The sequence below is a fragment of the Heteronotia binoei genome, chromosome 10 (assembly GCF_032191835.1).
Source record: "Heteronotia binoei isolate CCM8104 ecotype False Entrance Well chromosome 10, APGP_CSIRO_Hbin_v1, whole genome shotgun sequence".
Lineage (NCBI taxonomy): Eukaryota > Metazoa > Chordata > Lepidosauria > Squamata > Gekkonidae > Heteronotia > Heteronotia binoei.
In genome coordinates, this window is record NC_083232.1 from 28,757,197 (window position 1) to 28,780,281 (window position 23,085).

Genomic DNA, 23,085 nt, shown 5'->3' on the forward strand with positions numbered 1-23,085 from the left:
TGGACACTCCATTATACCCTATGACTGGTCCCCATAGAGTATAATGGAGAATTGATCTGTGGAGATCTGGGGCTCGGTGGCGGGGCTGTCATTTAAGGTAGAGACACTAAATTTTCAACATAGCATCTGGTGCCTCTCCTCAAAACACCCTCCAAGTTTCAAGAAGATTGGATGAGGGGTCCAATTCTATGAGCCCTCAAAGAAAGTATATGAACTTGTGAAGCTGCCTTATACTGAAACAGACCCTCAGTCCATCAAAGTCAGTATTGTCTACTCAGACTGGCAGTGGCTCTCCAGGGTCTCAGGCTGAGGTTTTTCACATATTTGCCTGGACCCTTTTTAGTTGGAGATGCCAGGGATTGAACCTGGGACCTTCTGCATACCAAGCAGAAGCTCTAGCACTGAGCCACTGTCCCTCCCTATCTAAAGTACCCCCATCCTCCATTCTTTCCAATAACAGGAAGGCATTTAAAATGAGTGCAATCCCTTTAAGTGTAATGGCCAGAACTCCCTTCAGAGTTCAATCGTGCTTGTCACAACCTTGCTCCTGAATCCACCCCCAAAGTCCCCAGATATTTCCTGCGTCGGATCTGGCAATCCTAGGTACATATACTCAGAGTTGGGGCTCTGACTGACAGAGCACCTGGTGATTGCCACAGAGGCCTAAAAGACTGCACCAGGAGACCCAAAAGACATTTGGGAGAGATCTCCTAGTCCTCCTCCTCTACCTTGAAGAGAGTTTCAGAGGGTAGCCTTGTTGGACTACAAGAAGAGCTTGATTCAAGTCCATTGGAAGCTCAGAGACCAACATAATTTTGGGGGGGGGGGGGGGGTAATAAGCTTTTGAGAGTCAAAGGTCCCTTGGTCAGATACAAGAGCCCTACATGTATCCTACATGTATTGGGGGTTGAACTAGATGACCCTGGAGGTTGGGAGCTGGACTAGATGACCCTGTGATCTCATGAACAAAGCCTTGATTCTTGAAAGCTTGTACCTTGAAAACCTTGTTGGTGTCTAAAGTGTGACTAGACTGGAATATAGCTTTCCTTCTCTATCTATGATACACACCTGTTCAATCTCCTCATTATGGACCTTACCTGGCATTCAGCAGCCGCTCTTTTAGATTTGATGACTGGCCAGCAGGATTATTGGGACCCTTTGAGTGAGAGTGGACTCAGTAGAAAGGATGGGCATACCTTGTTGATGTCTTTTCCTCCTTATCTGTTCAGGCCTTTTCCTGCCACATCTCTCTAGCTAGCACCTCAAAATGGAGGTTCTCCTTTCCCCTCCCCCTGTATCAGCCATGATCAGGCACATATTAAGCACACACACACTAATGCAACATGGTTGGCATATGGGACAAAAATAACCTCCCTTAACCACAGAGCAGAAACAAATAAACAAGAAAACCCACAGCTTCCCTTTAGCCAAAATCCTGTTGCTATCCACACAGATTTAAGTCTGCAACTGTTTACACAGTAACAGGAAACTGTGCATTCATCAGGATGTTAATTATAAATAGCCACATTTCTAGGGATGATCTTTCACATTTCAAAAGGTGGTTCCCCTCATTATCTGCTCTTTCACTGATATTCACAATAAAGTATCGTTAGGGACAGAAGTGCTCGTGTCTCTTGCAAGCACACCAATAACCAGATAAATTCTACTTTTGCTGTGATGCTTTATTATGAATGATTTTATATTAGCTGCTCCTTCACTGAGGAGTCAGCCTAGCCTGCCAAGTCCTGGTTGAGATCTCTTTTGTAGATACCTCACCCCAAAAAGTTATTGTGTGTGTGTGTGTAAGTTCCTCGTGGCCCCTCCAAACTGTCTAGTAGCATATCCTAGCCAGCATATAAAAAGTAATCCTTTCTTAGGAACAGCTTTCCAGAATTCTGTTTTACAACTTTTGCTTCTAAAGTTTCATTTGTTCCCCTGAAGCAACACTGTCGTTTGTGAGACTCTGAGCAAATGGAGCAAATCAGAGTTGAAGTTTCTGTCTGGAAGAGTTGTCTTATTATAACTGGATGAAGGGTGGCAGAATCTAGTCCACAGTGAAATCTGCCTTCTCCACCAAGTCACCCATGAAAATTTCAGATTGGAGCCTCATTTAAAATGTGTCTCATTAAAAGCAGTCGACTCCTCTAATGGATTGATTTGTGGGAAATGAAATGTGCAGCTTCTCAGAGATACTTTTAACTATCTGCTCCTTCCTTTGATTTAAGACTGCTGCGTCAGCTGCTTGATAGCATGGGAGAAGGAACCTGGGTTACCTGTCACTCAACTCAAAGGCTAGCGGTGTGAAAAAAATTCTCAGCTGCCTAAAAGTGAATGTATGACTATTAAGCAGCATTGTGTGTGTGTTCTGCAGATTTTTGAAGGCAATACCAACTACGACACACCTGAACTTCGTGTTTTTGAGCCTATAACCACCCGGTTCATTCGTGTCTACCCTGAAAGAGCCACCCATGGCGGACTAGGACTAAGGATGGAACTGCTGGGCTGTGAAATTGAAGGTAATTGCACAGCCTAAGTTTAATCTGTTGCATTAATTGTTTTCCTACACATATACGCTAGCTGCTTATGCTACCATTGAGTAAGAAACATTTGGTCTCTCTATTCTCTATTAGCTTTTAATGTTGTGGTAATGCACTTTATAACTGTAGTTATAATTTTAGAGATGAAAATCAAATCCCTGCCTTAAAACTGTAGACCGATAATTCAACACTGGAGGCTGGAAAAGTGTGTGAGAGGGGAAGATATTAATTCAAAACAGTTTTTGGTTTGTTCACAGCATGATAAATGTTGGACTAAATGAGAACTGGGGAGTTAATGGGTCATTTTCATGTGATTTCTTCTCTGTTGATGGGCTCTACATCTGTATGTGTCCAAAAACTGTTATCTGGACCAGGGCCTTTTATTCTACTGAGCAGCAGTACTGACAGTCTTATTGTACAAATGGATTATAGAACTCTGGAATTTTGGGGCCCTTTCCAGCATAGCTGCAGTGGAGCACATAGGGCGTTTTCGCACTGACCTTCAAGTGGCGCGACCACCCTCTTCACACCGGAGGATCTGCCCAGATTTCGCACAAGAAGCGCCGGCGCACCCAAAAGAGCCGGCGACTTCCGTCGCGAAACCCGCTCAAACGGAAACCGCCAAGAAGCAGGAAAACGTTTGAGTGGGTTTCGCGACGGAAGTCGCCGGCTCTTTTGGGTGCGCCAGCGCTTCTTGTGCGAAATCCGGGCAGTTCCTCCGGTGTGAAGAGGGTGGTCGCGCCACTTGAAGGTCAGTGCGAAAACGCCCATAGAAAACTCTTTCTTCTATAGTGGCCACAACTGGGGGTCTAAAGCCATGATGGGAAAGATATTGTGAGGCTACAATACTGATTAAAATTTAGTGTGAGGGAGCTGCAATGAAAAGGTCAAAGGTCTCATGCTTAACGGTGTATAAAAACCTGCTGCCAAATCTGGGTTTGGATCAGGTGCAGAAAGTTCACCTCATGTTCATAATATCTCCCATTGTTGAAGCTGAAACCCATGTTCCTAAATATGGACCGTAAAATTATGTTCTCTCCGCAGACCTGATTTCAATGTGATCCTTTTAGCCCTTGCATATTTTTAGCAGGAATAAGGAAAAAGCTACATATCTTTTTTTTTCATGCTAACAAAAGAAATTAATGGATATAGAGGGAAGCTGTTACTGAATCCTCTGTTCATTCCCCACTCTTCAGTTTGAACATCACATTAATGGGAGGGCAAAGGGCAGGAAATGAGAAGATGATGCCTAAAAAGGAAAGTTTTCTCAGTGCAAGGCAGAAGTTTTGCTTCTGTACTATATAACAAATGGCTTTGTCTTGCTAGCTGATGAAACTGCTAGCAAATCGCAAATCATGCTTTAGCGGGGCCTTTCAAGGGTTTGTTTGTTTTTGTTTTAGTGCCTACCTCAATCCCTACCACTACTGACAGCAATCTGGTGGACGAGTGCGATGACGATCAAGCAAACTGCCACAGTGGAACAGGTGATGACTTCCAGTTGACAGGTGCACAGACCATACTCATTCCATCACAAGACCATTTTCGTTCAAATCATTCCCCAGTTGTAATGCTTCCCTTGCCTTTATCACTTGTGAGCAAAGTTACAGTATATGCATGCAGCCTGTGCTGGTCCACATGGTTGGGTCCCCATGGATAGAACCTCTTTACAGTTTTGATGCATGCAAAAATAGGACTCTCAACCCCTTTAAGAATTCGAGTGGATTTTTAATTTGCCCTTTGACCCCCTTAATGTTTGCATATTATCAAAGCCTCGATATGTGTATCTTCTTCAGATGCTAAAGAAAGAGAGGTTATGCACAAATTTAATACACTAAATATACCCTTAATTAAAATAATAAGCATTATTAAATATTATTACTATTATTAAAATAATAGCACTTTCAAGTATATTGCATTTTTACATGCACACATTCTCTTTTAAATCCTACAACAACCCTGTATTGTACATTAGTATTATTATCCCCATATTTCATCTTTAATTTGTCTTTTTTTATCCTCTGTACAGTAACATGATGGAATCAAAATAGTTTAACAAAACCCCAGACAAGTGTGCCTTGACCATCTCAGTCCACTAATTAAAACTGGTCTCATCTGATCACTCAAGCAAAACCTTAGTTGATTAATCTAGCAGTTAAATTGATTAAAGCTTGTGAGTATAATGAAATGTTTTCACTGTTGAGTGTTTTGAGTTTAGGACGCAGTTGATAAGAACACAAGAAGTGCCCTTTTAAATCTGACCAGTGTTCCCTCTAAGCTGAGATAGCTTGAGCTAGCTCAAGTTTTTTAGCCTCTGGCTGACATATTTTTGTCTTACCCCAGAATAAATTATCCCAGAGCAGACTAATTTATGCAGTTGCTCACAACATTAATGCCAGTAGCACATGAAGTAGAATTTTTGCTCACAAGCCTCCAAGCTTAGAGGGAATATCGTCAGTGGTCCATCTAGTCCAGCATCCCTGTTTCCCAGAGTGGTCAACCAGCTGCCCTAGGGGGCAGAGATGAATCAGCAAACACAGAGAATTTTTTTCCCAACACTCTTTTAATACAGATATAGGTTAATCACTTCCCATTTGAAGTGTCCTTTTCTATACAAGAACTGGACTCAATAAGCAAATGACTTCTAAGAAGCCTCTTGGCCCCAGTCCAGTTGCCTGCAACCTGAGATAGATTATCCTACCTTAAATTTACATTTCTCCATGAAAATCACTTGGGACTGGTGAGGGGAAAGCTTCTGCCCTATTTCACTATGTGCCATTTTGCCTAAACTGAAACTCGCCTGTGGCCAATCTTCCCCTCTCACTTTAGAAATGCCACAAGTACTGCTGAGCATCAGTGAGGAAGGAGAAGCTGCAGAAAGCAGTCCTTCTCTCCTGGGCTCACTTTTATGAAGACCAGAGTCTTTCTGTTTCTTTTATATGCCATAATTAGGCTGGCGTGTGTTGCTGTTTTGGAGCTCTCTTATCCCATAAGGCTCCACGTCTGCTCTGCTGAAGAGGGCCTCTCTGTTATACAGAGCTAGATACCTCACATATAAGGGGCCTCATTTTCATCCTGCTATGAGTTATGGCATGATCACTCCCTCATGTGCTGGAGGGCTAAATGTTTATTGTTTCCTATACAGCTTACAGAGCTATGTCTCCAACACAACTAAAATCTGGCAATATATACTCAAAGGACTTTAGATAACCTTAGCAGGGTACCAAAGTGATATTCAGTGACTTGATGAGAGTTTAATTTTTCCCCTTCAGTAAGAAATCAAGTAGCTTGTGCAGAAGCAAATGCAAGGTTCTGTTCTCTCTAAATGTTCAATGTCCCCCCTTCAAAAAAAAAAAAAACCCCAGCGAAAACCAGTGCAAATCTATCAAGACAGCACCACACGGTGATGATGCCTGCTTTTCAAATTATAGTTTATCAGGCTTGCTTTTTCTTCTTATGGAAGCAGTAAGTCAAAAAGTAACAAAATACTATTCAGCTGCAAAAATGGTCAGAATCTCAGCAAGCTCCCGAGTCCGAGAAACTTTTGTCACCATGGAAGCACAAACTTTGCTTCAGTGCCATGAGTGAGAAATTATAGCCTCTTTTTTTAAAAGGTTGAGCAGGGAGAGTCTGGTTGCAAGCTTTGAGCTGGAAGGGAGGCCAAGTATGCTGTAACCACTGGCACCACCTCCTAGACTGCAAAACTTAAAACCTACCTCTTCAATCCATGTCCAAGTCTGCCCTTTTGTTAAGAATGAGAAGAAGAAGAAGACATTGAATTTATATTCTGCCCTCCACTCGAGTCTCAGAGCAGCTCACAATCTCCTTTATCTCCCTCCCCCACAACAGACACCCTGTGAGGTGGGTGGGGCTGAGAGGACTCTCACAGCAACTGCCCTTTCAAGGACAACCTCTGCCAGAGCTATGGCTGACCCAAGGCCATTCCAGCAGGTGCAAGTGGAGGAGTGGGGAATCAAACCTGGTTCTCCCAGATAAGAGTCCACACACTTAACCACTACACCAAACTGGCTCTCAGAAGGCAAAAGCAATGGGTACAAGAAAAAACTTACTAAGCTGAGTTCCAAATTTCATCATTCTACTTTGTGGGGAATTCTAGTTTTCATGATTCTCCTTTCCTCCCAGCCAACTCAGTACCCTACTTGGTACTGGCCTCTTTTTTTTAGTACTAGCTTGCCTGACACCTCAGAGCCAAACATGCTATGGCTTTTTGTGTGTTGCATCTGGGTTCACTGACCTGACTTGCAGAGTATCAATCACACATCAGCTGTACGTTTCTGGGAGGGAACACAATTTTCAAGTGGTTGGGAGCCCAGCTCTTATCAGGATTGTAGTGTATGCAGCAAAGGAGCTTCTTCCTCCACCCATCCACACCTGAAGCAGTAAGGGGTGCAATTTACCCATTTGGGGGGCTGTATGTGTAGCCCATCAGTACCTCAGCAGTCCCCCCTTCAGTAGAGCAAACAGTACCATCTGGTGCAGTGTCAGGTCAGGCAAATGGCTTGGGACAGAAGCCCCTTGCTGGATTAGACCAGGGGTCCAACTAGTCCAGTATACTGTTTCACATAGTGGCCAACAAGTTAGCCTAGAAGCCAAACAAACATGGTCCCAAACAAGGCTCATTTTGTAGCAGAAGCTCCTCTGCATATTAGGCCACCATCCCTGAAGTAGCCAATCCTCCAAGAGTTTACAGGGCTCTTATTACAGGAGGATTGGCTACATCAGGGGTGTGTTACCTAATATGCAAAGGAGCTCCTGCTACAAAATGAGCCCTGGTCCCAATCCCAATCAAGCTACTCTGTACTTGGAAACTGAGACCCAGGAGGAAAGTTGCAGCTGACATCTAACTGAGTGACAGAAAGTCAGGTTGGGAACCAAGATACAACCCATAGAAACCTGCATCAGAGATAGTGGTACACATATAGGCTGGATATGACTTTTCTGTAACCCTTCCCAAAACTCCACCAAAAAAACCACACACACACACACATATAAGCACATCAGCTCTCAGTGATACTCCCTCACCCATTCCAATAGTCAGAACTTCTAAAAGTATGGTGAAACCAAAGTATGGCAGAAGAAACAAGCTGTGATGTTGAATTCCATGGAAGAGAAGTCATGATCTAGCCTCTTTTTACAGCTAAGTGGTAATTTTTGCCTACATGAACAGACATAGCCACTGGAGCATCATTAGAGCAGATGGCCTGAAGCCAGTCTGTAGATGACCTGAAGCCAGTCTGTAGCCTTATAGATAGAACGGGGTTCTGACTCCTGATTAGGATTTTTCCTGGAAGTTATGTCATGCTATCACCTACAGTGTGTGTGTTTTTTTCTCCTACTGACCACTGAAGTGCCAGTGGGCGACAGCTGCTGGGGGCAGTAGTTGTGCTGCCCCCAGTGGGCATATGGAAATCCAACTGCAAATGCATTTCCCAGGTTGTATGGCCTCTATATTTAGAGAGTGGTAAGACCCTACCTTTTTATAACCCCCAGACCTAATAGCCCTTTCCAGGATCTTTTTTGTAGAAAAAGCCCAGCAGGAACTTATTTTCGTATTAGGCCACATCCCCTGGCATCACCATTGTTTAGCATAGGGCTTCTTTGTAGAAAAAGCCAGAAGGAGCTCATTTGCATATTAGGCCACACACCCTGATGCCAAGCCAATTGGAACTGCGTTCCTGCTCAAAAAAAAGCCCTGGCCCTTTCTGTAAATGAATTCTGAGTTCTAAACAAGTTCACAGCTTTTAATTTAATTATTATTTGCGCAAAGATAATTTAGAAAGCCACTTAAATTTCAAAACTAACCATGAGACCTTAGAACAAAGTTTGAGTCGAGTCGCACCTTTAAGACAAACAAAGTTTAATTCTGGGTATAATATTTTGTGTACTTGCACATGAAAACTTATGCCCAGAATTAAACTTTGTTGGTCTTAAAGGCACTACTAGACTAAAATTTTGGTTTTTTGCTTTAAACCAACACACCTGAATCTATTCGCAAGAGACATTGTGATAGAACTATATTTATTTCACTGACATACCGTATGTTAGCATTAGCAGGCAAGAGGCTTTTAAAAAAAAATACTGAGTTCACTGTCTTTTCACATATTACCTGTGGAGAAGGGAGCTGGAGAAACAAAGGGTATTCAGGCTATTTTAGTTCTTTAACTGGGAAGTTGGGATGCTGTGTCTTCAAAAATATAGCTCTGTTCCTTGCATGCAGCCTTAAAAGCTGAATTATCTCAGTTCACTGAAATAAACATACAGCATTATGCTAGTTGCTTCCTGTACCAGAAAAATGAAGCCTGCCTGTTAACAAAAACATACCTTTAAAATGCATGTACGTTTCATCCTGTCTGTATCTTGAATGTCTCACCCACACCTGCATTGCTTATTCTATTACATCACCCCTTCTGAGGCCTGAAAGTAACACGGTTTGGGCAGTCACCTTCATTAAACCTCATCACAATCATACTCACTCGACCACTTCAAATGCTTCCCTGCAGGGACCGGAAGAAAGCTCAGATGGCACTCATCAGCCACTTATTGCTTGATACTCGAGGCCTTCTTTTCTTTTTCTTAATTGCCTTTATCTGTATTAGTCAGATGAACAAAACGGGAAGTTTGTTGCAAGAACAAAGTGTTTTTTTCTCTGAAAAGCTAAGTAGGGTTGCCAAATAGATGAAGGAGTTGTAGTGACAACTCAGCTCTTCAGTCCCTTAAGTGCGTATTTTGGGAAGGGTTGCCAATCCCCAGGTGGGGACAGGAAATCCCCCAGTTTGGAGGCCCTCCCCTCGCTTCAGGGTCATTGGAAAGCAGGGGTGAGGGAAATATCTGTTGGGCACTCCATTATTCTCTATGGAGACTGATTCCAATAGGGTATAATGGAGAATTGATCTGTGGGTATCTGGGGGGGGGGTGCTGCTTGTTGAGGTAGAGGCAGCAAATTTGCAGCATAGCATCCAGTGCCTCTCCTCAAAACACCCCCCCCCCCCAAGTTTCAAAATGATTGGACCAGGGGATCCAATTCTATGAGCCCCAAAAGAAGGTGCCCCTATCCTTCATTATTTCCAATGAAAGGAAGGCATTTGAAAGGCATTATGAAAGGTGTGTGGTCCCTTTAAATGTGATGGCCAGAACTCCCTTTGGAGTTCAATTATGTTTGTCACAACCTTGCTCCTGGTTCCATCCCAATGTCTCCTGGCTCCAACCCCAAAATCTCCTGGCTTCACTCCCAAAGCCCCCAGATATTTCTTGAATTGGACTTGGCAACCCTAATTTTGGGACAAAGCCAAATCTGCAAGTAGGCTTGCTGCTGCATATGTGAGAAAGCCTGGTAGTGTTTGTGACCCATAAGGAACCATTGGCTATGATCCACGGTGACTATCCTTCTAATCCACTATGTATGGAATTTCCACCTTGCAAAGCCCTGGGTTGTACCTGTGCCAGTTTCTTACCTTCTGCTCTGAGCAGTTAGAAGTAGAGTGGTACACACTTATCAGCTTCCGAAGACTTTCCATGCACCTTATGAGTCTTCCTGGCATTAACTCTGATCATATACACTAGCTCATTAAATTCTCCTTTTACAACCTCCACCTTGATTACAATACAAACTAGGCCCAAAATCTTTCAAGGCTTTCAGACCTCTGTGGTGGTGGTCTTTTTGTTTTCCAACTCAAAGTGACTGAAAACATCTGTTTTAGTACAGATGTTTAGTACAATTCTTTGAGAAGAATTTTTGTCTGCCCATCTTGAGCAAAGTCCTGTTATGAAACCTTCAGCAACTCATTCCTGTTCACAATTTTGTGTAAGGAAAGAGAATCCAGGGTTTGGTTAACCATTAGCCACCACCCATAAAACACTCTCTAATTTTTTCAAAAAGGGTATGTGTAAGATAATTATGCTAAGTTTTCCCAAATATTATACCTCTTAGAATAAAGAGAACCACATCTACAGTAGGGAAATAGGGGATAAAAACAAATTTCACGCATATCCATGTATCTCTACGCCCAAGCAAAGAATTTTTTCTTATGCATCCATCTTTGCTGCTCCACATGACATACCGTATGCAATTCCCTTTCTAGGCAGTACTACAGCAGTGATAACAGAAAGGCCGACAGCAGTTGACATTACAGTACAGCCAGGTATGTTTTTTTTGGGGGGGCAGGGTTATTAAAAATAAGTTGGACCCTTTTCAAACTACCTTTGTATTCCATTATAGTTACCAATTGCTAATGGATTTTTCAGGCCCATTTTAGTAAACAGCTGCTAGCGGAATTCATTTACCTGTTCATACAAACCTGCAAAGTATGGTTGTGCTATTGAGGGAAACTGCTTTTTTCTATTTTCAACCCCTTCATTGCACTTCTGAATCTCAGTGGTGTGCTGTTTAAAATGTCCATAACACTTCCTAGAATGTCACTTTCCCCCCATCCTTTTTCACCACTCAATCTTCCTCTGACTTTTTTTAAACATTCTAAGGTGAGCGCTATAGCATTTCAGCGCTATAGTGGCACCACTGAGATGCATTGACTCCACTGAAGGCTCACCTTCGAACATTTAAAAAAAAAAGCCTGAGGAAGATCACACAGTGAAAAAAGTAAGGGAAAAGGTGGCACTGTTTGAAATGACCATAGCATTTTGGAGACAGCTCATTAATGGTAAAAAAAATTGCTGTATGGGACTTCGGTCCCTGTATCACTTTACTCAAAATCAGACCAACAATGAATAATATCCGGTTTAGAATGGTAATGTGAAAAGGGCCATATGCAATTCCCTTACTAGACAGTACCACAGCAGTGATAACAGAAAAGCCAACAGGAAGGTACAGCCAGGTATGTTTTTTTGGGGGGGGTTGGTTATAATTAAAAAAACCTTTCTGGTTAAAATACAGTACACTGCACAATCCCATCTTGTGCCAAAGAAAAATATAATGAATCGCAGCACTTTCTGGCTTTCTATTTCTCCAAAGTCTCTGAAGTATAAAGTAGCATCTGGTCTCCAAGCTCAGTACAGTAAATATTTTACTCCTTTCATCCACATGTATATGCAGAACGGAGCTGCTTTCCGTCGCCAGCAGTGGATGCCAAATAGTGACAATACCACCAAAAAATTCCACAGGCTGAATTGCACTTTCTGGAGCAAAAGAAACTGAAGCTCATCTGTGATCCAATATGTGAATGCATATTGGGGAGTATAGCTGTAAGGAGTCATGAGGACTGGGTTTTTTTGCCATCAAGTCACAGCTAACGCATGGTGACTCCCAAAGGTTTTCAGGAGAAGAGATTTTGGAAGTGGTTTGCCATTGCCTGCCTCTGCATTGTGACCCTGGTATTCCTTGGTGGCCTCCTATCCAAATATTAACCAGAGCTGATCTTGCTTAGTTTCCAAGATCTGACCAGCCTGGACTATCCAGCTGAGGGCCATGGAAGCAACTAGGGATGGGGACGAACCATATTTTTGAAGTTTGGTTGATGGCTGAACCACAAACCCATGAAAATTGGGAGGTTGGTTCACAAACTGAACTGGTTCATTTTGGTTCGTGAGCCATTTAAAGTTTAAACCCCTGCTTTCTGCTTCCTACTGCTTTTCGCAGGAAGCAGGGGTTAAACAGCTGAGCGGCTGGGAGCTGTTTTCATGAAGAACAGGAAGCAGAGGTTTAAACCAACAGAGGTTTAAACAAACAGCATCAAAATTCATGGAGGTTAATGGCAATTCTTCAGTTCTTGAACATCATCCCACAAGCTAATAACTGGCCAAAAATTGTGATGAACTTTAGTTCATCAGCTGGTTTGTGCCCATCCCTAGCGACTACTGCCCCATTTATATCTTCCCTCATGTTCTCATGGCTTGCCACTTTTTCCACCATAGAGCTGACAATTTTACAAGATTGTGAGAAGGAATTCTGGGGAAGACGGTTGTACAAAGTGCTGCCCTAAAGGCGAGCACTGGGGAGCATCAGCTGTTAGCATCAGCTGTTCTTCTTCCCTCAGTCAATGCAATAGCAAATAACTTTTAGAAAACTTATTGATCTGTAGCTTCACAAGACTTCATAATCTAAAGACAGGTCATGTTGAATAATAAATGCATGTTTCTACAGAAGAAAACAAGAAAGTGAAGTAAGCAGGCACAAATGAAAGATTTTTTTTTTCTCAAAGCCCTTTTGTATAATCATCAAGTTTAAATGCTTTGCATTAATAACTGTAGGGAGGGTGAAAAGGTCAGTCTTCAGTTACTCCCATTTCCTTTATTAAACCACAATCAGGCACAGCCTACAAAGTCACTTATTAACAGGGTGTGCGCACATGTATCACTGTTTCCGCTACAACACAACACTGCAGAGATTCTGCTACAAGCAGAACACTAAATCTGCTACTAAGGATAATGCATCCTTAAGGACAAGAGTATTTTTGGACTGATTAGCCTTCCCTTAAAAAGCTCATTTCAAAGTTGTGGTTCTTACCCTCTGTGTTTCTGTGTCATAAAGGGGAACGCTTTCTCCTGGCTCAAAATATTTTCTTCCCCTAAAATTGTTCAGTCAGCATATACTATTGTGAGTAACATCCTGCCCTCTTATGTCTTGAGGCACAGAGACTGCTTAGATGGCTTTCACAGAACCAAAGTTTAAAAAGAGTTCAGGCATGATACTGGTACTGGGTGCAGTCCATCCCAGTATCATTAGTATCATTTCAAAACAGTGGCCTGGATTCAGTGGAAGACTTTTCACCAATCTCCCCCTCATGTTGTCCTTAAGAGCCCCCTGACCATCAGGAGCAGATTTTGGGGAGGCATTATGGGCTGCAGAAGGAGAGGGAACAAGGAAGTCATGTTCCATGAATGAAAATTCCACTTGTCCACAGAAATTATTAGTGGATCCGAGCCAGTACATGAGCATTCTGAAGTGTATAACAGACTAATGTGTCACTAGAGAATTTTTGGATTCCTTTTCTGCATTTTCTAGAACTGAAATCTCATGCTTCTTAACCAACTACTGTAAATCCAGCACTCTAACGGCTACTAACCACTAGAACATGCTGGCTTTCAAACTCTGCATCCCAACAAGAGCAAGAGTGGTATCGAACGTTATAACTTCTTGAGGTTGGCCCTTTGGGGGAACTTTTAAGGTGTTATCTGGGAATTTTTTTGTTTGTGTTCTTTTTTGTAATGGTCAATGGCTATATACAATAAAATACTGACTGACTGCATATCAACAAACCCACAAATCTCACTTGTCATAATAATTTGCATTTTGCTAGTAATATATGCAAATGTGGGGTTTTGATGGTATTTATGTGCAGACTTTTCGCTAGTGCATTCCCTTTCCAACCTAGAATTCGCAAACTTGATTACATGTCACAGATAGTACATCTCACAGCAAAAAAAAAAAAAAAAGCTCTTTATAGTATAATAAATATTGCAAACAGATAAATCATCCCTTGGTGCGACATTATGTGGAGGCAGGGGGGAAAATGGGAAATCTGTGTTGAAAAATGTGAGGGCAAGAGACACAGCATAAAGCCCATCCTGCTAGCATCAGCTGAATGGCATCCAGTATGGGAGGATTTGCATATGCTCAGTTTTGTGGGTTAGGCTGCAGCTAAATTCCGGACATGCCTTTTTCCCCCATTCATGCAAGAATTCAAACTGAGCATATGTCACGAGCAAGCTCTTAAATGTAATCGTCCTTTTCTAGTGAATGAGCAAAGCATATAGCAGCGAGATCAGTATAGGAAATTGAAATATTCTGTTTTAAAGTTTTAACTGTTTAAATATTTAATTGTTTTATATTTAATATTGTTTAAATTTTATGTTTGATTAAAATTGTTGGAAGCCGCCCTGAGCCATTCGTGGGAAGGGCGGGATATAAATCGCAAATAAATAAATAAATAAATAAATAGCAGACTTGCCGGTGGACTAAAATCGCATCCAGCACAATGGGCAAGTCCAAAACTCAGAAGTTTAGGCAACAGTCTTACTTTTTTTTTTAAAAAAAAAGAAGGAAATTAAATTATTCCAGAAACATGCATTTACTAAAACTGAACCTAACACTGACATGTCCTTCTGGCATCCTTAAAGTCTGTAAACTTCTACGGCTACCAGATTATACTGCTCCGCACAGCCTCAGTCACATTGTTGTAGCTCTTCACTCAAATCAAGCAGTGCTCTTCACCCTAGCACAGGCTTCTAAAAGGAAATAATCGCTGTGGCATGGAGAAAATTAGCCGGCTTGTGCAGAGCGAACCGCTGCCAATTGGTGACAGCTACTACATGGACTGATTTGAACTGGCTTCTGTGTGAGGGCTGTCATGTCTAAGGCAGCCTTTTGTCTAGAGGCTCTAGGAAATAAAAGCCCAAAATCATTGCTTAGAGTGAACCACTTTGGATTTACTCCTTCAGTGATTATATTTGCTTCTGAATTTGCCTCCTTGATAACAGCCATACCTCAATGAGCCAGTTTGGTGTAGTGGTTAAGTGTGCGGACTCTTATCTGGGAGAACCGGGTTTGATTCCCCACACCTCCACTTGCACCTGCTGGCATGGCCTTGGGTCAGCCATAGCTCTGGCAGAGGTTGTCCTTGAAAGGGCAGCTGCTGTGAGAACCCTCTCCAGCCCCACCCACCTCACAGGGTGTGTGTTGTGGGGGGGAAGGTAAAGGAAATTGTGAGCCGCTCTGAGACTCTTCGGAGTGGAGGGCAGGATATAAATCCAATATCTTTTTCTTCTTCTTCAATGCTAGAACATAGAGTTTGCAAAAGTTACCAAAGACTCAGTCCATGAAATCACCAGTTGAAGCGTCTCAGGCCACAGGAATTGGGAAAGCCTTTTCTCTCTGTGTCCGTGTAGATAATAGTGACCTGGATGGACTGTCATCCTAATTCAGGAAGTAATTCCTGCAGGTTCACAGGGCTTTTTTGTAGCAGGAACTCCTTTGCATATTAGGCCACACACCCCTGATGTAGCCAATCCTCCTGGAGCTTACAGTAGGCCCTGGACTGAGAGCCCTGTAAGTGCATACCATGGCTCACCTTGCAATTGGTGGAACTGTCAAAATGCGACAAAACTCCATGGGCCAAGGTGAATGGCATTGTAAGGAATTTGCCCAATTGCTGGTTCATGTAGATTATGAACAATTACAGCTGTGAGCAAGTTGTGACCAAGAAGTGCAGCTGCTGGCTGCTTTCATGGGCCAGATTGGTTTTAATGTTCCACATATCTCCATGCTTTGAAAGAATATTGGAGCGTTTTCCTACACATCATCTACCAACTCTTAATTCAGACAGCTTGTTAGACAGCGAGAACTGCTAGATCTGAATTATTTCCTTTAGACTTCTGGCAGACCAAAAACCTTATAATTGCATTGCCAAACAAAGAAGAATCAGGTATGTAAACAAACTTTTGGTTCCACTGAACCAAACCAGCTACCCTTGCCAACTCCAGGCTGGGAAATTCCTGGATATCTGGGGTTGCAGCCTGGGATTTAGGTGAGGGGGGACCTCTGTGGGATATTATGCTACAGAGTCTACTTCTAAAGCAGCCATCTTCTCCACAAGAAGTGATGTCTGTAGTCTGAACATTAGCTGAAATTTTAGGAGATCTCCAGACCCCACCTGGAAGCTGGCAACCCTAGTTAACTGGCAGCTCTCCCACTTACTCCTCCTCAAATATCAACACAGAATGCCTGGCAAACAAGGGAAATGGCTTTGGGGTTTCTTTAAGGAGGGCTGTACATAGAGTGTGTTTGTTTTTGATAGATGAGTGCTGCTGAAATTGCCCCAAGGAGATAAAATATTTATTTTCTTCTTTAAATTTAAAACATGTCTGTGTTGCCTTTCCACACAAATTGGGTCCCTAAGGAGACAAACATCAAAACATTTCTACTTTAAAGCATCAATACATTAAAGCAGCATTTAAATATATGTTTGTATAAAATATTTAAACAATTCAATAAAATAAATTCACAAAGACATAAACAAACTAGGAAGGAGGGCTAATAAGAGCGAGGGAACACCAAACAAAACCAGTCAGCCTTTAGCCAAAGATAACAGCAGAGGGAGATTGATAAATCTCCTTGAAGAAAAAGAGTTCAAGTGTTTCAGCACAGCAACCAAGAAGGCAATAGAACAAGCTTACAGGAACCAGAACTGGCATTTGCCAGCCATAAATCTGTTTTTAAGGAACCTAACTTGATATTTTAGATATCTACTTGCTTTGCATGTGTGTTTTTCTTTAATCTGTATGAAAGCCAAAGAAGCAATTTTAAATTATTAATGATTAACTTATAGAGGATTTTTTTCCCCTCAGAGAAGAATGCCCTCCTCATTTGTAAAATTAGGTCAGAAGTGCAGCAGATTAATAGACATTGCTAAACGCTATCTGGAAGTTTGTAAACTCCCATTTAGAATAGCTAATTCTAAGAACTGGTGTGGTGCAGTGGTTAAAGTTACTCCCTTCTAAATCCATTGAAACCAGCGTGCTTAGAAGGGTGTAATTCTGTTCAGAATTGCACTGTAAACTGTAAAATATAGCTAAACTGGACACATGTATGGAATTAGTCCATTTGAGAGAGCCAGTTTGGTGTAGTGGTTAAGTGCATGGACTCTTATCTGAGAGAACCGGGTTTGATTCCCCACTCCTCCACTTGTACCTGCTGGAATGACCTTGGGTCAGCCATAGCTCTCATAGGAGTTGTCCTTGAAAGGGCAGCTGCTGTAAAAAGCTCTAAGCCCCACCTATCTCACAGGGTGTCTGTTGTGGGGGGGGGGGAGAGGTAAAGGAGATTGTGACCACTCTGAGATTCAGAGTTTAAGGCGGGATATAAATCTAATATCTTCTTTTTATAATTGGAAACAGCAGGAAAAATGTAAGTTGCATGATTTCCTTTTAGTAATTTTACTAGTATTTAATAAACTATGAATATCAATATAGACCCATTTTGCGTTTTAAAGTGTTTTGCATGCATCAAATGTGCAATGGATCATAGTCCTGATTTTTTAAATTAATTCAACAATTGAAGACAAAATTCAGTATCACTGTGGATCACTGTGGATCACCTGAATTCCTCCAAACTATACCCAGGGATCACTGGTCTTTCATCTCAGGCAATGTCATTTCTAATTTCAAACTACTAAGAGGCTGGAAACACCTCCAACTTCCATGAGGTGTGGTACTACTACTTATCATGATGCTAGTCCTATGATCTGAAGTTCTAAATAAATATTTAACTCCACCTTGCAACATTTATTTTTTATTACAAAATCAAACTATTCCCTATTTCTTTGTCCTTCTCTTTGGGGAGAAAAAAAACCACTTTAAAATGGTGTGATGCAGTCCTCCCGCTATGAGTCACAGGAATTATGTTGGGATGAGATTGCTGAAAGGGGGATTGAAATGCTGAGCTATCACTCTTCCTAGTTGAGGCCAAAGCTCAATAAATCTTGACAGCACAACAATACTTCAAACATTAGTTGCTCAGAGCTGCAGCTGAGATTCTTGGGAGCTTCTTTTCTTTTTGAAAAACTAGGCTAAGTTAAAAGTTTGACTGATGTCTTTGGGGTTTGACCCTATTAGTCCTACCTTGTTTGAAAGTAGGGGGCTGTTAACTTGAGAGATGTCCATGGTGAAGTTGGGGCATTTCCCTCCAAAAATGTTCTCAACAAGAAGGAATTTGACATATTTTGGGAGTGCTTGAGAAGATACAAAACGCAAAAAAAAACCCCACAACTGCACATTCTACTGTTGAAAATTTCCCCCCTAAAAGTTTCCCCCCTAAAAGTATCAAGTTATATTGAAAATAATAAATTGTTTGATATAAAACATGTGAGCAGAGCTCAACAGAAGCTGTGAACAAGATAAGACCTTATCCTGATCAAAAAGTGCTACTCGATACCAGACCTTCCTGTTAGCGAGCTTCTTTTTAAGCCACACTGATCTCACTGGTTCTTTCCAAATGTAGACATTTTAGTGCTGCCATCTTGTGGGCCAACAGAACAGCATGCTAAAACGTGATTTGTCATTAAGCAGTAGGGGTGTTAAAAACAAATCAGTATTTTTCGAGTTTGGGTATATTGAACCTAAAAAATATTTGTATTCCTGATATTCCCAAAGCCCAATGCTAGTATGGTATTGAGATTCGTGAAATAACCAGGAAACCCGAATTTATTCGGCTCCATTATAGCCTATGGGGACCACTTGGGGTTAAAAGCCATGCCCAGCTCAGGGACTGTTGGCTGGCTTTCCCTAGCAGATGGCATGGGGGAGAACCACACAGGGGCCAACGCCTACATGATCCCTTGGGCTTACCATTCCTAGGTCCCCCCTTTGCAGGCTGGATGGGGGGAGGTGATTCATTAGGCAGCAGGCAGGTCACCTGACACCAGCTCCATCCCCATGTTGCACCAATGCTCCTTTGCTTGTGTTCAATAAAAGCTGTGGCCAATTTTCATTCCATAAATCTATGTTTAGGTCTTCCTTTTGCATGCCTGGTCCATAGGACCTTGGCCTGCAAGGGATATGTCCATATAAACTACCGCTGCACACGCATCACCATTCCTGGACTGGGTTACAGAAGTACATATTAATACAAAATGGGAATAAATGTTGTGGAATGCTCATAAAGCAGACAGGGAGAACAGATGCTTGAAACAGAACATAAATGTATCCGGTTTTGTTATCTGTTTTGCAACTGCCAATTATACATAGAATCAGAAGCACCTAAAGAACTTGTATATCAGAGCCTCCAGTTTGCAATCAGAGCAGCCAGACTGAGATGACAGAATGAATTGTAGAAGTACATGATCTCTTAATGCTTTTCCTGAAGACACTGTCACTCAAAACCCCATTAAGATCTGCATGGTTTACTATGTCCATCAGTGGATCAAGTGGTTACTGGCATTGGCAGGATCATTAACTGCATTAGTCCTACAAAAACCAAAAAAGAAAAAAAAATACTTGTGTGAAATTTCAACTCCAGTTTTATAATGAAAAAACCATGTAAGATGTCAGGAGTCTTCAGGAGACACTTGGAGTTGGCACAACCTGCTATCTTGCGCTGGTTTGTGCCTTTTAAAAAGTGCAGAGTGGTATGTGAAATTGCCATTGCTCTTGAACTAGGAGCAACTTAGATGGAATAGAACAGGAACAGAACTAGCACTGACATTTTGATTCATTCAACTGGATTATGAACTTACAAGTATGCATATTTTTCCCTCCCCTTGATTACTGAAGAACTCCCAGCATATGGGTTCAACTGTGAATTTGGCTACAGTTCTCAGAAGACAATTTGCCGTTGGGAGCATGACAGCCGGCTGGACCTGAAGTGGGCAGTGCTCACCAGTAAAACAGGGCCCATTCAAGACCACACAGGTAACGTAGGGTTCACAATGCAATCAGTTATAGGTGGGTATAAAGGGAGCATTATGCTTATTGGAAACTCTGCCAGCTAAGGGCATTTTACATGAAATGAATTAAAAGTATTGTGTTCTTCCAAAAGATTTTTACTCTGACCTTTTAATTTTGATTCAAGCGGCTCTTGAAAAAAAATGGATTCAAATTAGTGTGATGGAACTATTGCCTTGCATGCAGCTTCCAGAACATAGAATCATAAGTTGGAAGGGACCTCATGGGCCATCTAGTCCAGCCCCTGCACAATGCAAGAAATTCACAAATACCTTCCCACACACACCCAGTGACGCCTGCTCCATAACCAGAAGAATGCTCAGAAATATTTAGATCAAGCTACTTTTAAACTATTTATTTATAATATAGTGGGTTCTTAGGCATTGAGGAGGTGAGGTGGTAGTGATAAAAAGCTCTCTACTGAGTACAGCATGGTAGGTGGCTGCACTAACTGGAGAACGGGGCCCACTGGGCCAACTATATACAACACTGGGTTCCCACACTAGGACGTTATTGGGTCATTCAAACCAGCAGGGGGGCTGTGATTGGAGCAGGGCAGTTTGGATTTGGATCCTACTGCCCATTCTTCCTAAGTCCCCAAGCTTCAGGCTCCAATGAGCCAGGCAGGAACATCATTGGTAACAACATGGATTCTCATACATAACACTGTTTTAAAGATTTTCTTAGGTAGGCATCCTTCTTTAGAAAGATCTCAAAAATGCTGAGGAACTACAGCTTGAAAAATTCAGCCTGCCTCGATGCTCAGTGATCAACCAACCCCCCCCAAAATCCCCAAAACCCTAGTGAGCAAAGGGACATAGCGTGACCTGCTTTCCCCTTGATTACTGTTCTATTTTTCATTTATGCAAATAAGTCAAATGTGCCGGCAGTGACCCCCCCCTCCCTCTTTCAATTTTCACTTTCTGCAACCCTCCTTTACTTAATGAGAATGACAAGGAAATTAGACAAAATTGGACTCCTTAAATTTAGACACTTTCAATTGAATCTTAAGACATTTCGTTTTTTGAGGGGTAGAAAAAGAACTTTAAATACTTTGACTATAAATGGTACTGTACAAATAAATGACATCAAATTAAGCAAACGGCAGTTAGCTGAAATGAAGGCTGCAATAATGGAGAAAAAATTGATGCAAAGTAAAATGAAATGGCTCAGTGCAATCTGACATTGAATAGAGGTTAAAAGCCACGTTAGCCAAAGACTTACAAAATCTAAAAGGCATGCACAAGTTGAGCTCTAATTAAGACAAAGAAGGCAGAGTTCCCGACCTGGAGCTGCAGTAATATTCTTGAAATGAAAAATATTTGAACTTTGCTACCCAAGTCTGGAGACAGGCACAACTTGTCCTCTCTCTGAAGGGGTGGGGGGGGGGAGGAATAATAGTCATTAAATGAGATTTGTTATCACTGCACTTGCTTCAGTTTCAGGTGTCTTTTGCATTCCAAAGATGTACTCTGGAACAGTTTTGACAGGTGCATCTTGAGTTTTGATTGTTCTTTTCTTCCACCATAGTCTACACCATAGCCAGTTTGGTGTAGTAGTTAAGTGTGCGGACTCTTATCTGGGAGAACCAGGTTTGATTCCCCACTCCTCCACTTGCAACTGCTGGAATGGCCTTGGGTCAGTAATGTATGCTACTGCAAAAATTAGTTTGCTCTGGGGTCATCCTTCCTGAACTAAGACAAAAATGTGTGAGCTGGAGGCTAAAAAATTGTGAGCCAGCTCACACTAACTCAGCTTAGAGGGAACACCGATTGCAACCCTAGCAGTGCCTTTGGTGGCCAGCTGTGCATCAACCTATGAGAAATGGGCGGGGAGAATGGTAGCTGCCTAACAGAATGTGTGTGTATCACTACATTTGAAGATTCTTAACCTGTCAATAGACAATTTAAATGTTGAAGAAGGGACAAGAAGTTAGCTGGGAATGAACATGGCCCATATCAGAGAGACTGCAGAGTTAGCAAGTCAGAGAGAAAGCTATGCTAGAAGCCTTCTTTGATAAGAAATTTTAACTGGGAGTTTGTGTGTGATTCAAACCTGCAGTCTCCTATACCTACTTGATATAGCACCTTCACTTTACAAAACCTGAGCTATTCATAGGGTCACCATTTGTCAGAAGCGACTAGATGACACATAATATACACACACATAGGACTAACCAGTCTGAAGGCCCCAAGTGTCCAATTGGGTCAAGTTTAACATTTTGAAGAAAATGCCCTAAATCCTTTGACTTTCCCAATTCATCTCCATCTGGATTTGCTTTACTAAAAAAACTATTCTTTTGTGGATCACCAGCATGATGCATCTGAGTCATTCTAGCTTGTCTGCCCATTCAATGATAGGTCTTTTGTTCCCCTAGATCAGTGACTCCCAACCCTTTTCACACCAGGGACCGGTTTTGTGAAAAACACTTTTTCCATGGACCGGTGGTGGGGGGGGGGGTATCACTGGAGTTTTTGCTGCACCAGGCTGCCCCTCCACCACTCATATGCCATTACATGGGAGATGGGGGCTGTTTCTGCCACCTCCCCACTAGGTGGCCAGTCGGCAGAAGGCCAATCTGCCTCCCCTTCCCGTTTAAAGACCCCCACCCATCAGCTGATTGGTGGGGGTCCATAAATGAGGGGTAGGCTAAGGTCTCAGCCCTGCCACCCCTTTCACCCATCCAGGACCTGGGCGGGCAAAAGGGGTGGCAGGGCTGCTCTGCTTCACTCCAAGGCTGCCTCCCCACCTTGGGGCAAGGCCATGCTGCCTCTTTCATCTGCCCAGGTCCTGGGCGGCACTGCTCCGTGGCCTGCTTGGTAGCAGGCCATGGTCTGCTACCAGTCCACGGACTGGTGGTTGGGGACCCTTGCCCTAGATTCTTGTCCCTACTGCTTACACTGTCACCTGAAAAATCACATGCTACATCATGTTTCTTCTACTGTGTTAGAAAGCTCATAGTTGGAGAATCTGGATGTTGGGGGAGGAGAGGATGATGCCAGTGCATGGAGCACGATTAGATCTTTTCCAAACCTATACTTTTATTGCAAGTGCTTCGAAAAGGACCCGATCAGTTCTGAAACACTTGATGCTTATCAGGCTTAAGATAGCTGAAAGTGGGCCGTTATTTCTAATGCAGTGT

At 42.3% G+C, this 23,085-nt stretch overlaps 1 protein-coding gene across 4 annotated transcripts in view; it reads left to right on the forward strand.

Moving 5' to 3' along the window:
- NRP1 (neuropilin 1) overlaps positions 1-23,085 on the forward strand; it is a 204,771-nt gene that overhangs the window by 166,981 nt on the left and 14,705 nt on the right. Inside the window, exons 10-13 of one of the 4 annotated variants that reach the window (XM_060248160.1) lie at positions 2,372-2,516; positions 3,938-4,042; positions 10,634-10,693; positions 19,773-19,910. In XM_060248160.1, the coding sequence (XP_060104143.1) occupies positions 2,372-2,516; positions 3,938-4,042; positions 10,634-10,693; positions 19,773-19,910 (448 nt within the window). The remainder of the gene's footprint in view (positions 1-2,371; positions 2,517-3,937; positions 4,043-10,633; positions 10,694-19,772; positions 19,911-23,085) is intronic. The other 3 variants (XM_060248161.1, XM_060248162.1, XM_060248163.1) reach the window with 3 other exon arrangements.